This window comes from Molossus molossus, unplaced genomic scaffold (assembly GCF_014108415.1).
Source record: "Molossus molossus isolate mMolMol1 unplaced genomic scaffold, mMolMol1.p scaffold_m16_p_19, whole genome shotgun sequence".
NCBI lineage: Eukaryota > Metazoa > Chordata > Mammalia > Chiroptera > Molossidae > Molossus > Molossus molossus.
Window position 1 is genome coordinate 47,386,697 of NW_023425354.1, and position 16,137 is coordinate 47,402,833.

The window sequence follows — 16,137 nt, forward strand, 5'->3', positions numbered from 1 at the left end:
TGACTCTGGCATGGCAGAGTATCTCTTTGACAAGCACACCCTGGGAGACAGTAAGAAGGTTAGACAAAAGGAGGCTTGCCTCAATTAGGCCTCTCTCAAGATCTGGTGTAACTAGGGTCCAAATGAGGAGATGTTTGAAACCAGAGAAGCAGGGAGCAAGTCTTGAGCTATTACTTTTCCATATTCTAAGGTTCTAAGCAACGTGGGAACCTCTGGTCAATTATTAAAGGACTGGGCTCAAATTCGGTAAAAATTAGGAACTGAAGACTTAACTGGACGATAACAAGTCTAGCAGCCCAGCGAAGCTTCCCAGGCTGGCCTTTCCAAGGTCCCAGCCCAGAAAAAGGGAAATTTTCCCCTCTGGAAGGCCAACTCGCCCTCTCTTATCAACTAGCTCTCCAAAAGATCTGGAGACCTCGGGAAATGTCCTCTTCCATGTTCCCGCCAACCTGGAGGTTTTTGGCCCCAGACCTTGCTGGGGAGCTTCAGAGACGCCACAGCCCATCCATCCTCTCGGCCTCACCCAGACCGAAGGCCCTTTTATCTTCTCGGACCCGGTAGGCGGTAGGCGTGGTCCTTCCCCACAGCCTGCTCAGCGGCTGGCAAGTTGGGGCTCGTCTGGGGAAGAGACTTGGGAACGCCTGAAAGTTATAAGGCAGGCGGGGACCCAGACCCATCTCTAAAGCACCGAACTGGCCCAGAGACGCCTAGAGTCAAGCCCTGGGAGGTCCGAGAATCGCAAAACCAGGCTACCCCCCGCTTTGGCTACGGGGAACCCGCCATGGTCCGCTACCGCATCCGCGTGGCCACCGGCGCCTGGGCCTTCTCTGGGTCGTTCAACCGCGTGCAGCTGTGGCTGGTCGGGGAGTGCGGGGAGGCGGAGCTGGAGCTGCAGCTGCGGCCGGCGCGGGGCCAGGTCAGCAGGGATAGTCGGGACCCCAGTGCCCGCCTCGGGCTCGAACAGCGCGAACGCCCATTGGGACTTCCAGGAGTTGGGACGCCTGCACCGTAGCAGGAAGAGGGTCAGAGCCAGAGCCCGGCAGGGGCTCAATGTCTTTCTCCCACCCCACCCCCACCCCCACCCCCTCCCACCGTGGTCCTCACAGCCTCCACTACTTCTTCAATCGACCCCAAGCCAGTGTCATTATGGGATCAATGGTCAAAGAGGCAGGTCCTCGGAGAGCCAGAGCGCTGGCGCCTTGAGAGCTCAGTTAGTGGGCGGTGTACGTGATAATGCTCAGTCTTTAATTCAATAGACTGCGGGCCTTGCCCGCGTCCCTCGGTGAGACCTGAGTCTCACATCACAGGCACTGGCAGGAGGGAATGCTGTCTCTGGAGGCCTTGTCACCGGACTCCACAAAGGACGCCCGCACCCCCAGTAAACCAGCCTCTCCCAGGCCCCTCTACTCTCACCGGATTCCTGTCTCCACAGGTGGAGGAATTTGAGCAAGACGTCCCCAAGGACTTGGGGCCATTGCAGTTCGTGAAGCTGCGCAAACACCACTCCCTGGTGGACGACGCGTGGTTCTGCGACCGCATCACGGTGCAGGGTCCTGGCGACAGCGCGGAGGCCGCCTTCCCGTGCTACCGCTGGGTGCAGGGCGAGGGAGTGCTGAGCCTGCCCGAGGGCACCGGTGAGGGGCGCCTCAGGGAAGTGGGTGCAGGGCCTCGGGACTACTGAGTGGGCAGGGCTAGCACTGCGGAAGGTCCGAGGGGCTTGAATAGTGTGTGCTCAGCAGGTTAAGGGTGGACAACACAGAAAATGGGGGAAAGTTATAAAGTGCCAAAGTTATACATAGAATTAGAAAGGCTGGAGTGGGACTGACCGGAAAATAATGATGTGTATGTAGCTCCCACCTGCGGAGAAGGTGAGCGCAGGGAATGGAGTTGCAGCAATGCTGGGAACAGAGGAGCCCAAGGACAGTGGCAAGGGGAGCTCTGTGTGACTGGGAACAGGTTAGGGCTGGGACAGGTGAGCTAGCACATGGATAGGGGATAGTGGGTGTGACCCCTGGGAGGAGACAGGTAAGGGAGCAGTAAATTATATAACTGGAGAGCTGCTGGTTTGGCTGAGAAAACAGAGAAGACAACTGTGAGGGCAGGGAGCACACTGACTGGGGTTGAGAGAGGACAGCAACTATTGAATTAGTTACTGTGGGAAACAGAAATACAGAGACAAGTGAAGTCAAGAAAAAGTAAGGATGGAAACATGAAATATATGACTTTGATACAGGTGAGTATAAGTACTAATAAGAGCAGGAAGACGTCATTTTAGATAGAGGCAAACAGCTTTTGAGGTGTGGCAGGTGAGGTTCAAAAAGTGAAAATTAATCAAAGCAATATATAGAAAACAGGTGTGGGCATAGGCGTGAAGATGTTATCACCTTCATTCAGGTGATTTATTCAATCATAGATATTGATTAAACAGAATAAGGTAGGAAAAGATGAAGTAAGGGACAAGAAAAGGGTGGCAAGCATGCCACTTTTGTCTCAAGGCAAGAGACGAGGGCTGAGATAAGTGAAACCAGGAGTTCAAAGTTGGGATAAATGTGTCTGGGGAATCAATGAAATGGAGGCACAGTGAGATAAAAGCAACAGTGCACAACTGAACACGTGGACTATGACACAAAAAGGAAAGTGAGGACAAGCTGGGGAGAACACAGGACCATGCAAAACTGATGGTCAATTGTCTTAATGTCTTCCCAGCCCGCCTGGCAGGAGACAATGCATCGGATGTGTTCCAGAAACATCGAGAGAAGGAACTGAAGGAAAGACAACAAATATACTGGTGACCACCCACCCATATTAGACCCCCAAATTTCACACCCCCCTTCCCTGACCCTGGCATCACTGACCTGAACACCCTTCCTGAAGCCTTGTCCCCATGTCCTAGCTGGGCCACCTGGAAGGAAGGGTTACCCCTGACAATAGCTGCAAGCAGTGAGGATGATCTACCTCCAAATACGAGATTCCACGAGGAGAAGAGGCTGGACTTCGATTGGAAATTGAAGGCAGGGTGAGGAAAAGCCTGGTGGAGCTCAGAGTGGAATAAAGGCTGGGAGATCCAAGAATGGTGGTAAATAGTGAGGGGTGAGGAATCAGTGAGTGGGTTCATGCCTCAATGCCTGTCCTAGAGCACTGAAGATGGCCCTCAAGTGTGTCAACACCCTCCTGAGCTCCTGGAACCATCTGGAGGATTTTGATCAGATCTGGGACCAGAAGAGCACCCTGGCTGGTCAGTGGTTTCCCCAGGTCTCTATAACCCCTTGATGGCCCCTTTTGATGACCCTATCTCCACATTCCATAGTCCCCAATAATGCTTGCCATATGAGACATCATCTCAGAGAGGGGCTGGATACAGGATAGTCATATGCCCGAATCACTGGGGTAGGGCCTGGAGGCGGGACACTGAGTTGTGAACATACTCCTCCTTGAGGTGGTGAACACACAATACAATATACAGATGATGCATTATAGAATTATACACCTGGAACTTATATAACTTTATTAACCAATGTCACCCTAATAAATTGAAATAAAATTAATAATATTTTCCTCCTAACCTCTACCCTGACCCCACAGAGAAGGTTCACCAGTGCTGGCAGGATGATGAGTTTTTTGGCTACCAGTTCCTCAATGGCGCCAACCCCATGCTGTTGAGACGCTGCACCTCTCTGCCCTCCCGGCTGGTGCTGCCCTCAGGGATGGAGGAGCTTTGGGCCCAGTTGGAGAAAGAACTCCAGGTACACCCTCCCACCCTACATTGTTCTCTCTTTGACTGTGTGGGGAGAATTTGGTGAAGGGAAGAGATCAAAGGTGAGTCTGGGAAAAGAGGCTGTGGTAACCCACTGTCCCTGCGTGCAGAGTTCTCTGCTGGAAAACAAACAAACAAACAAACAGATGATAAAGTATGTAGTAGAAACTATGAGGAACTCCCAGCATGGACTTCCAAGGTGTATACAGGTGGGGCCAGAGATGTTTGCTGGGACAATGACATGCCCTGGCTGATGTCAGTGCTCCCAATATCAGTTTCACAGGCAGAAAAAAAGGTGAAGTATGCACTGTCAGGTGGGGAGAACTGAGGTTGTTTCCTGGAGGTGGAAAGCTGCATACAGACAAGATGAGCTGGATGTAAGGCAGACGAACAAGGCAGGATGTGAGCATGTCCACATGCATGTGTCCGGTTTCCATGGCAGTGGTAGTCAGGGGAACCTCTGGATTACCTGGCAGAGGAGGTGAGATTTGGACAGGAAGTGAAAAAGCACTTGCTGAGCTGATGGGAGCCAAACACAGGTAGCAGACTGCTGGGGAATGATGGGAAAGGGGCACAGCCACCTTGACAGTGGGACAGTTTGCAATGCCTGTGATGCAAACTGGACTGAGAGGCCTGCTTCTAAACCCAGATCTGCTACCACAAAACCTGCACAAGGCACCAATCCACACTAAGTTGTTTTTCTTCATTTATTTAAATTAAGAGGAATTAGACAAGATGCTCTAGTTCTGCCAATAGGACTCTGGTACTCATATAGGATAATGGCAAGAAGCTAGATAAATGTCTATTTTTTTTTAATCTTCATCTGAGGATATTTTCCCATTTATCTTCAGATAGAGTGGGAAGGAGGGAGGGAGAGAGAGAGAAACATCAATGTGAGAGAGACACATGGACTGGTTGCCTCCTGCACGACCCCAACCAGGGCCAGGGACCAAACCTCAATGGAGGTATGTGCCCTTGACCAGAATCAAACCCACAACTCTTTGGTCCACAGGCCGACCCTCTAACCACTGAGCAAAACCAACCAGGGCAAATTTCTGTATTTTTAAATTAAATTTATTGGGGTGACATTGATTAATAAAAGATAAATGTCTTTTTTTTTTTTTAATTCTCACCTGAGGATATTTTTCCATCTATTTTCAGATAGAGTGGGAGGGAGGATGGGAGAGAGAGAGAGAGAGAGAGAGAGAGAGAGAGAGAAACACCAATGCAAGAAAGACACATCAACTGCTTGCTTCCCACTGACCTGACCAGGGCCAGGGACCAAACCGCAACCAAGGTATGTGCCCTTGACCGGAATCAAACCAGCGACTCTTTGGTCCACAGGCAGATGCTCTAACCACTGAGAAACTGGCCAGGGCAGAAGATAAATATCTTTAAATGTATTTTCCCCTTTGCCCTGTTCCTCTGAGGGTAGACTTTGAACTCTAACCAGGGACACATTCCTCTTTTCCCCAGAAGGGTTCCCTGTTTGAAGCTGACTTCATCCTACTGGATGGAATTACAGCCAACGAGATCCAAGGAGAGAAGCAGTACCTGGCTGCCCCCCTCGTCATGCTGAAGATGGAACCCAGTGGGAAGCTGCTGCCCATGGTCATCCAGGTGAGGTGCCCTGGGCATTCTCCCCCCAACACTTCTCTCTGTTCATCCCAACCTCTGCTCCCAGAGACCCAGTCCCCTGGCTCTTGGCTCCCAAATTCCATCCTCACACAGTGAGACCTGTCCTCTTGTCACTCTTTGCTTGCAGCCTGGTTTTCCCTGACTCACCCAACTGGAAGTACTTGTTCAAGAGTCATAATGGCCACCCTGGCCGGTTTGGCTCAGCAGTTAGAGTGTTGGCCCATAGACCGAAGGGTGTCAGGTTACATTCCCAGTCAAGGGCACATACCTGGGAGGCAGGTTTGAACCCTGGCCCCAGTTGGGTTTGTGCAGGAGGCAACCAATTGATGTGTCTCTCTCACATCAATGTTTTTCTCTCTCTCTCTCTCTCTCTCTCTCTCTCTTTCTCTCTTTCTCTCTCCCTCCCTCCCCCTTTACACTCTATCTGAAAATCAATGGAAAAATATCCTCAGGTGAGGATTAACAACAACAAAAAAGTCATAATGGCCTTTTGAGGTTCTCATCCTGTACTCAATGGTTCTCAAATGTTAGTGTATGTAAGAACCACCTGAGGGGTTCATTAGAACACAGGTTTTGGGTCTACCACCAGATTTTATTTTTCAGTAGATCTGGGATGGGGACTGAGAACTTGCCTTTCTAACAAATTCCAAAGCGATGCTGATGCTGCTAGTTTGGGAACACACTTTGAGAATCACTATTTAATCTCTCAGTAGCCTTGACTCTAAATACCCATTGGTTCCTGAATATCTTTTCTCCCAAAGTTTTCAACAGTCAGTAAATTAAGTACTGTCAATTATCTTACACATCTAGCTTCTCCTTTTCATCCCCCCACCCTAACTCTGAACCCCATCACGTTTCTTCCAAACCAGTTAGAATTTCCTTACTGGACTCCTGCTTCTGACTCTCCTGCATTCAGTCTGACCATCATGGCACTCATATGACCCCACAGCTGGAGAGAGGCAGAGTGGAAGGGTCCTCATTCCTCCTACTAGATATGACCTCCTGGAAAAGAATACTCTTACTTATCCTCTCTGTTTCTCCAAGAAGGCTGACCATAATGTCATACATAACGTGGAAGTTCAATAAACATTTTATTTCTTTTTCCCAGATCCAACCTCCCAACCTCAGCTCCCCCACCCCACCACTGTTCCTGCCCTCAGATCCTCCACTTGCCTGGCTCCTGGCAAAGTCATGGGTCCGAAATTCAGATTTTCAACTGCATGAACTCCAATATCATCTGCTGAATACCCATCTGCTGGCTGAGGTCATCGCTGTTGCCACCATGAGGTGCCTCCCAGGACTGCACCCTGTCTTCAAGGTACATCCTCTCCCCTCCATGTCCCACCTCACTCAGATCCAAGAGGAAATGGACAATGTCAAATGATATTGCAGCAGCAAAAATAATGTGTACATCAATTTGTGAAAAAAAGGGAAGAGGAGCAGGAAGACTGTATCGATATTTTAAGACTTGTATTTTAATTGCATCAAGTCACTTAATGTTTCTTCGGGACATGAAATTCCAGAGACTTGACCATCTAGCAATGAGCCTACAGTATTGTTGGAATAGTGTTAGTAAAACAAAATCCTTGCTACTGTCTTAGGATATTTACTGTTTATCCAGGAAGACAAGTGATGCCCATAGAACCAACCAGAGGACAATACCTAGAACTAGAATTTAAGATCACAAGAGACAGTATGGATGGATAATGTCCCACCCCAACTGAGGAGTCTGCTGTAGGAATGGGTAAAAGGCAAGGAGAACACCCCAGGAGGTTACTTATACCTGCCTAGGAGAGGTGGAGAAAGACATGCAAGGTGGTAACAGAAATGAAAAGGAAAAAAAAAATCAAAGACTTGATAAAGCAAGAAAATAGCAGGTGCACATGCCTGGGAATGACTGAAGAGAAAAAGGTCAAAGGTCTAAGCTGAAACACCTAAGAGCTCACAGGGTGGGTGTGTTGAATTTTGTAAAAGAGTGAGTTCAGTATCCACTACTAGGCAGAAGGCATCAAATAAGACTTGTGCTTGTTTGAAAGTATCTCAAAATCTTGATGACACTTTAGGTATAGGGACCATGACAGAGAAGGGACAACACTGATACAAATTTATGAACCAGAGCAACTGTCAAAAACAGAAAGGTCATGGTAAGAAGTCAGTTTGGAAGCAAATATGAGGTATTCAGTGTTAGGTCCACAGAGTCTAAAATGTTGGCAAGATATACAAATGAGTACCTGGGTAAGGAGAACTGAACTGTGTTTCAAGCCGAGGGCTCATACCCTGACCCCCCAAATCTGGCCAATGGTAGCTATAGCCTCATTGAGTCTGGGGTAACATACACAAGATGATCAGTGTGATTAATAGAATTTTAGATTTAACTGATCTAATGGTGCTCCTGCATCACCATCTTCTACTAGTTTGTCCCTCTCCACCCCAGTATCTGCTCACCTAAACGACATCACCTCATGGAAAACAACTGCATTGTTATCAGGACACACAGGAGAACTAACCTGTAAATGCCATAAAGCTTATGTAGGCAGGCTCTGGATTCAGACTGCCAGGGTCTAAATTCTGAATCCTGACATCAGTACTTACCAGATGCTGGCTTCGGTGCCCTCGTCTCTAAATGAGGACAACAGGAGCTTCACCGTGTGTTGTTGAAGGATAACAAGACAAAACTATGTAATACAGGCTGAAAGCTCACCTCAGCATCACCACTGCCTCCTGAGATAAGAAACCCTACTATCGCCCTCTGTTGGCAGAGGGGGTGATGAATAGGTGGTGACACAGATTAACCCTTAGAGGATCCATTACCTTGGGCGAGGATCAAAGTGAATGGTGAAGTGTAGATTGAAACCCAGGTCAGTCTAGCTGCAGAGCCTAACTCACAGGGGAGTAAAGAGCATGAGAATGAGTGATCAGAGAAGTGAAAGGAGACCAGCCTGCAAAGGCCCTAGAAGGGAGGACAGCAGCAAGAGGAGAGAAGGCCACCATGCTGAGTGCCACTCTCTAATAAAGAAGGGCCCAAGCAAGTCCTCCATAAACCACCCCCTCCAACATTCTCCATCCAGCTCCTGATCCCACACACCCGCTACACCATGGAGATCAACACACGGGCTCGGAACCAACTTATCTCAAAAGGAGGTATATTTGATCAGGTAAGGGGGTAATAAAGTGTGGGGCCACCTAATTACCTAACTCTGCATGACCTCCTGTCATGTTCAAGATCCCAGACCAACCTGTGTGAATGCCCCGCCCTTACACTCAGGAGCCTGTCCCTTTATACTCACATCTTTAAATGTGAGAACCCCACATCTGAACCTCTTGTATACTATGCTCTGTCTTCTTCCTCAAGGTCTCTCATCTCTCTTGTCCCAGGCTATGAACACAGGTGGAGGGGGCCATGTGCAGTTGATGCGTCGGGCCATGGCTCAGCTGACCTACCGCTCACTCTGTCCTCCTGACGATCTGGCTGACCGGGGCTTGCTGGGAATTCCAAGTGCCCTCTATGCTCACGATGCTTTGCAGCTCTGGAAGATCATTGCCCGGTGGGTGAGAGTGGGAGCTGACAAATGAATGGGCAGTGGGGACAGTGAGAATGGGGCTCTGGCCTGAGGTCAGCTTGGGGCAATAAGAAGATGAAACAAGAAGATCCAGACAGGAGGAGCAGAAGACTCAACCTGGGAGAGAGGAGAAACAGTGAAGAGACAGTGAGTGGGGTCTGATAAGGAAGAGACTAGGTTGGGGGTAGACAGCCTAGGATGGGATAGCTATGGATGGGGAGACTGAGGGATCTGGACAAATCAGGGTTTCTGTCAGGAAGAGTGGCTATCCACCATGTATAGAGAATTTCTAGAAGTAATGACCCACATTTCATTCCTTTCTACACTAATGTGTAGAAAAAGTTGAGGAATGTTCCAAAAGGCACCTTAAAGGATCGATACTCAGACACAGTTGAGAGTCAACTGGGCAGAGGCCACAGAAAAGGAGTAGTGGTCAGAGGCTACAGCCTTGTCCTCTCGCAGAGCTGAGCTCCCTTCTCCTCTGGGCAGGTACGTGGAAGGGATCATCCACCTCTTCTACCACGACAATGACACCGTGAGAGGGGACCCTGAGCTGCAGGCCTGGTGTCGGGAGATCACTGAGGTGGGGCTGTGCCAGGCCCAGGACCGAGGTGAGGTCCCTCCCCACAGAAGAGAGCTCCTTGGACACTCTACCCAGAGCCCTTTCTTAGCCTTGTCATTCTGGGGACATGACCCAAACCCTTCATCACCCCCTCTCCCTCCACACATGAAGCATCTGGATCCCATTCCCTCCTCCTAAGACTCAGGACAGTTCTAGAAATCCAAGGATTACCCTCTTCAGAGACCCTGGTCATCAACCTTTATGTCCATCCCACATGCCTAGTCACAGATGCCCCCAACTTTTCACAGCACGGGGCCCAGTGGGTCCAGAACCACAGCCAGTGAGGGATCTGCCCAGGCCCCACTAGGGCCCACATCTCTCTTCATGGTGTCTATTTTCCTACCTGATCCCACCAAATCCCACAATAACCCACTCTGTTTTTCCTCTCTTCTCTTTCCTGCTACTGTCCAGCACACACAGAGGGTCCATGCACACTGCACACTTTACCACAGTGCAAGGTCATGTCTAGGTGCACTCAGTACTGTACATGCTTTGGCTCAAACCCAAACTCAGTTCTCTGTCCTTTGGGGCTCACATTCCTTTGGCCAATCCATCCTCCTCCCACCCTGGCTGGGATCTAGCTAAGGACCTAGTCACTAGCTTTAACACCCCCTACCCACATTGAACTGCTGGGGAAGAAACAGCCTTTCTTGAGCTCTCCAAGGTTCATCCTCCCCTCTCTCGCACACATGAGCCAGCCCGGACTGCTTCAAATCATCCTTCAGTCCCTGCTCCTCACACTTCTCGCCAACATCTCTGCCTCTGTGGAACACCTACAGACATTTACTGGGGAGGCCAGGCCCTGGGGATGCAGTGAGCAGTAAACCAACACCTGCACTTTGCAGGAGCCTCTCCCTGGGGAATCTGAGGCTGCACCACCCCACCCTCCCAGGACCAAACTTCCTCTAGGACATCTCAGTGCTGTCCCTTAGGCTCCACATGCCCCCACAAGTCTCTTCTTCCTCTCCCTGACCAACTAGTATCAACTGCATTTGGAAAATAAAACTTTCACATGTTAACTTTAATTCTCTCTCCCTCAGTTCTCATAGCTGACTTTTGCCTGACTTTCCCAACAGACTTGTAAAGGAAATGTGCTAAAATCAAAAACTGTCTGAAATTAGCAGTCAGGAACTCAAGTTCAAGGTCAGGCCCTGCCTTCTCCCAACTGTATCCTGACAAGCAGTTTATTCTTTCTAGTCTTTGATTTTTTCAATCTATAAAAGGGGAGTAATTATATTTCTACTTAACTGATAGGATTATTGGGTCTTTGAGTCCCCATTTCCACTGTAAAATGAGTAGCCTGAGATAACATTCGTAGAAAGCCTCTCTTCACTACACTAGAAATCCATGAATTCTCTTATTCCCCACCTCATAACTCAGGTTCTTGTACCTCCCTGTCTGAGAATAGGGGGAAGCAGCCCTAAATTCTTACCCACTTTTTAAGGCAGAAAATATTTGATCACTTGACCTTTTCAGCCCCCAACCCTTGCATAATAACAATAATTATTTACTAAGAACTTGTTACATACCAAGTGATTTTATACATTATCTTAATTATAAGTTAAGTATCATCCACATTTTACAGGTGAAGAAACGGAGGTTCAGAGAAGTTAGTGAGCCTAAGGTATCCAAACTAGACTGCTTGAGCCTGGATTGAAACTCATGTCTGATGCACATATATCTGAATAAATGAACCAACACCCATCAATTCCAAAATAAAGACATCAACCTTTATTTCTCTCCTCTCATGCTGTAGCCTCTAAACCCTGTTCCTTTCCTGCCCAGGTTTCCCCGTCTTCTTCCAGTCTCAGAATCAACTCTGCCATTTCCTTACCATGTGTGTGTTCACGTGCACTGTCCAGCATGAGGCCATCAACAAGGGCCAGGTATGGACAGCTGAAAGCCCAGGTCCCTGAAAGCAAGTGTCAGGACCTTGGGATGCCCAAGGGAGAGAAAGGGGTTCAAACCCTAAGTACCAGGGAACTAGAGTTCTACTTTCTTTCCCCAGCTGGACTGGTTTACCTGGGTTCCTAATGCCCCATGTACAATGCGAATGCCCCCACCCACCACCAAGGAAGATGTGACAATGGCCACAGTGATGGGCTCACTACCTGATGTCCAAAAGGCCTGTTTTCAAATGACCATCACAACGCATCTGGGTCGACGCCAGCCAGACATGGTAAGAGAGGATTCTAGCAAAAGGGAAACCACAGTGGAAGGGACACATAAGAGTGAGGGGCTAGGCTCCAGGTGCTTCTGCCTTCATATGAGAAAATGACTGATCCTTTGTTCTTTCTTAGGTGCCTCTGGGGCATCACAAAGAAAAGTATTTCTCATGCCCCAAGGCCAAGGCTGTACTAAACCAATTCCAAACAGATCTGGAAAACTGGGAAAGGAAAATTACAGCCCGGAATGAGCAACTTGACCTAGCCTACGAATACTTAAAGCCCAGCCACATAGAGAACAGTATCACTATCTGAGCTCTAAGGTGCTCCTACCTGAAAAACTCCAGCTCTCCCAACTAAACCCCCCACATCAGTATCCCAATGGCCCAGTGGTGGTGGCAGGGGCAGCAAATATTTTCTGTAAAAGGCCAAATGAAAACTGTAAGCTTTGGAGGCCACACAGTCTGTCACAATTACTCACCTCTCCTGTTGTAGCAAAAAGCAGCCACAGGCAATATAAGAATGAATGAGTGTGACTGTGTTTCAATAAAACTTTATTTACATACAGTGAAACAGGAACCTCACGTGTCACAAAATATTCTTCTTTTGGTTTACAACCATTTAAAAATACAAAAACAGTGTAAGAACAAGGCGGAACGAGGCGGTGCATGGTCTCCAGAAGTGCAGGTTTATTGGGAATTAGCCTGTCGGACTACCTCTAAGGAGAGAGTGGCAACCGGCTTGTACAGACTAAGGATATTTAAACTTAGGGCGGGGGGGGGGGGGGTCATTCAGCCGAGGAGATGTGGTCATCTTTGATTGGTCAGGCCTGGGGTCTCCTGAAACTTGTTTCTCTTGTCAAGCAACCTTATGCAGTTTGGGGTGGGTTAAGGTGGTTCCATCATTCTGTTCCGCCTGACTGGAGTGATGGGTTTTGGTTTTCTGGAATGAGAGGCTTGGGGCATCAATATGAAGTAAAAGATTTAAGAAGCTTGGGGCAGTAATATGGAAGTTAAAAGCTAACAAAAAGATTGCAAAAACGTCGGTGGAGTGAATGGAAGTTACAGACCACCTCCCATGACCAAACTGGAATTACAACGAAAATAAAGACAAATCATCAGGAAAAAGCATCAGAAAAGCAGCTTGCTTTTTTGGACCATATAACCAGGGACACTGACTCAATCCTGGTAGGACTGCAGAGGCACAAGAGGGGGGCTGGGAGCCCACAGACAGCAGTGGCCTTAGCTGTGAGCAGCGCCCTCGGGGTTACACTCCCAAGCGGCTCCGCAGCGCAGAGCCGGGACAGACCCTAAAATAGCCACGGCCACTCATCTTGGGCTCTAACAGAGGGAGGGCATACTGGACTAAAACTGTGTGGGGACACTCAGGATTTGGAGGGCGCGCAGAGCTTTTGCTGAGTTGCAGCCACACAGGACAGTGGTCATCTTACTCCTTCCCAGGGTTCTGGTGAGAGGCTGTGGCCCCTTCCTTGGAGATTCAACCCCACCCGGTGGCCACTGAAATGCAAATTGAGGCTCATTAACAACCAGAATCTGCCCCACCCTCAGAAAATCCCCTTATGCAGAACACCTGAGGGAATTTTTCATTCAACTGAGAAGCCAAGGCTCTTCAGCTAACCACTACTGATAGCCTCCAGGCAAAAAGCTAGAGAATAACTGAACCATTCCTGGGCTTGCAACTCTGCCCAGGAAGGTAAGACTTGACAGTGGTGTTTAAAGTGGGTCATCCCACGCTCATCCAAACCCACTAGAGGGTGCCACAAACAACAGAACACCAAGACCCACATAGAAAATTTGGCAGGCTCCAAGCCCACTGAGATAGCCAAAATGGTGAAACAAAAATACAAATGCCAAATGAAAGAACAAGAGACCTCTACCGAAGCTGAGGTGCAGTTAAGCAAGTTAACAGAAATAGAATTCAGAGCCCTGATCTTGAGGAGGCTCAACAGCATGTGTGAGAACATGAGCACCATGAGTAAAGAAATAGAAATGTTGAAAATCAACCGGTTGGAAATTAAAAACCACTAAGAAGAAATGAAGAATGACATATCAGAAATAAAGAACACATGGGGCCCTGGCCAGTTTGGCTCAGCGGTTAGAGTGGTAGCCTGTGGTCCACAGAGACCCAGGTTCGGTTCCCGCTAAGGGCATGTGCCTTGGCTGCAGTTTGTCCCCGGCCCTGGTGGGGTCGTGTGGTGGTGGCCACTCAATGTGTTCCTTTCACGTTGATGTTTTTTTCTTTCTCTTCCTCTCTCTCCCTCCCACTCTATCTGAATAAAAAATGGAAAAATGTCCTCAGGTGAGGATAAAAAAACAACAACAACAACAACACATGGGAAGGTCTAAACAGTAGAGGAAGCTGAGGACAGGATCAGTGAATTAGAAGACAGGGTAGAAAAAATTAACCAATCAGAAAAACCAAAGGAAAAAACAATTAAAAAACAGGAAGACAGCTTAAGAGAACTGTGGGACAACTGGAAACGTAATAACATTCACATCATAGGAGTCCCCAAAAAGGAAGAAAATGGGCAAGGGTTAGAGAATATATTTGAAGAAATAGTGACAGAAAATTTCCCTAATTTGGTGAAGGAAGAAGGTACTCAAGTTCAAGAAGCACAGAAAGCCCCAAGTAAGAAGAACCCAAACAGGCCGACACCAAGACACATAATAATCAAAATGCCAAAAATTAAAGACAAAGAGAGAATCCTAAAAGCAGCAAGAAATAAGCAACAGGTTACCTACAAAGGAAACCCCATAAGGCTCTCAGCTGACTTCTCAACAGAAACACTACAGGCAAGAAGAGAATGGCATGAGGTAATCAAGGTCATGAAAAACAAGGATCTGAATCCAAGACTACTCTATCCAGCAAGGCTATCATTCAAAATAGAAGGATCAAATAAAGAGCTTCCCAGACAAAAAAAAAAAGGCTAAGGGAATACATTAGCACCAAACCAGCACTGCAAGAAATGTTAAAAGGACTGCTGTAATTAGCAGGAGAAATAGGAAGAAAAATAGAACCACACTAAACAAAAATGGCAATAAATAAATACATATCAATAATCACTTTAAATGTGAATGGACTGAATGCTCCCATAATAAGACACAGAGTAGCTGACTGGATAAGAAAGTAGGACTCATATATATGTTGTTTACAAGAGACCCACCTCACAACAAAAGTTCACATAGATGAAAAGTGAAGGGATGAAAAAAAAATTTTTTTCCAAGCAAATGGAAAGGGAAAAAAAGCTAGGGTAGCATACTCATATCTGATAAAATAGATTTCAAAATGAAGGCCATAACTAGAGACAAAGAAGGCCACTACATAATATTGAAAGGGTCTATCCAACAGGAAGATATAACCTTGATAAACATATATGCACCCAATATAGGAGCACCAAAATATATTAAAAATCTTCTGGAAGTCTTCAAAGGAGAAATCAATAGCAATACAATCATAGCAGGGGACTTCAACACCCCGCTGACATCACTGGATAGATTCTCTACACAAAAAACTTAGCAAAGAAACAGAGACTCTAAATGAAGCACTAGACCAAAAATATTTCATAGATATCTATAGAGAATTACACCCTAAAACTACAGAATTCACATTATTCTCAAGTGCACAAGGGACATTCTCAAAGATAGAATACATGTTAGGGCACCAACTAAGTCTCTACAAGTTCAAGAATATTGAAATCATATCAAGCATCTTCTCAAATCACAATGGCATGAAACTAGAAATCAATTACAACGAGAACGTGCAAAGACATTTGAACACAAGGCGGCTAAAAAGAATGTTATTAAACAACACATGGGTTACCGAGGAGATCAAGGGAAAAATGAAAAAATTCCTAGAAACCAATGAAAATGAACACACAGCAACACAAAATCTATGGGATGCAGCAAAAGCAGTTCTGAGAGGGAAGTTCATAGCACTACAGGCCTACCTCAAGAAACAAGAATAATTTCTAATAGACTATCTAACCTCACAACTTAAAGAACTAGAAAGCAAACAAAGAGAAAACCCCAGAGCAAGTAGAAGGAAGGAAATAGTAAAGGTCAGAGCAGAAATAAATGACATAGAGACCAAAAAAACAATTCAAAAGATCAATGAAACAAAGACCTGGTTTTTCGAAAAGATAAACAAGATTGATGGATCCTTAGCTAGACTCACCAAGAAACAAAGAGAGAGAATCCAAATACACAAAATCAGAAATGAAAGGGAAGAAGTTAACAACTGACACCAAAGAAATATAAATGATCATTAACAACTATTATGAACAATTATATGGCAACAAATCCAACAATCTAAGGGAAATGAACAAATTTCTACAAACACATATGCTCCCATCACTGAACCAGGAAGAGATAGAAAACT

The 16,137-nt window shown here is 47.0% G+C and overlaps 1 protein-coding gene across 1 annotated transcript; it reads left to right on the plus strand.

Annotated features, from left to right (window-relative positions):
- The first annotated feature begins 749 nt into the window (after positions 1 to 749).
- Positions 750 to 12,085, plus strand: LOC118634472 (polyunsaturated fatty acid lipoxygenase ALOX12-like). The gene is made up of 14 exons (XM_036269038.1): positions 750 to 916; positions 1,433 to 1,634; positions 2,707 to 2,788; positions 2,894 to 3,016; positions 3,135 to 3,235; positions 3,583 to 3,743; positions 5,231 to 5,374; positions 6,501 to 6,710; positions 8,461 to 8,547; positions 8,768 to 8,937; positions 9,442 to 9,563; positions 11,360 to 11,460; positions 11,583 to 11,753; positions 11,875 to 12,085. The coding sequence occupies exons 1-14, from the start codon at positions 782 to 784 to the stop codon at positions 12,052 to 12,054; spliced, it is 1,989 nt and encodes a 662-aa protein (XP_036124931.1). The 5' UTR covers positions 750 to 781; the 3' UTR covers positions 12,055 to 12,085.
- The last annotated feature ends 4,052 nt before the right edge of the window (positions 12,086 to 16,137 follow it).

Coding starts and splice junctions, on each gene's coding strand:
- LOC118634472 (XM_036269038.1), top strand. CDS start 782: ATGGTCCGCTACCGCATCCGCGTGGCCACCGGCGCCTGGGCCTTCTCT. Junction 917..1,432: donor TGCGGCCGGCGCGGGGCCAG/GTCAGCAGGGAT, acceptor CTGTCTCCACAG/GTGGAGGAATTTGAGCAAGA. Junction 3,236..3,582: donor CCAGAAGAGCACCCTGGCTG/GTCAGTGGTTTC, acceptor CTGACCCCACAG/AGAAGGTTCACCAGTGCTGG.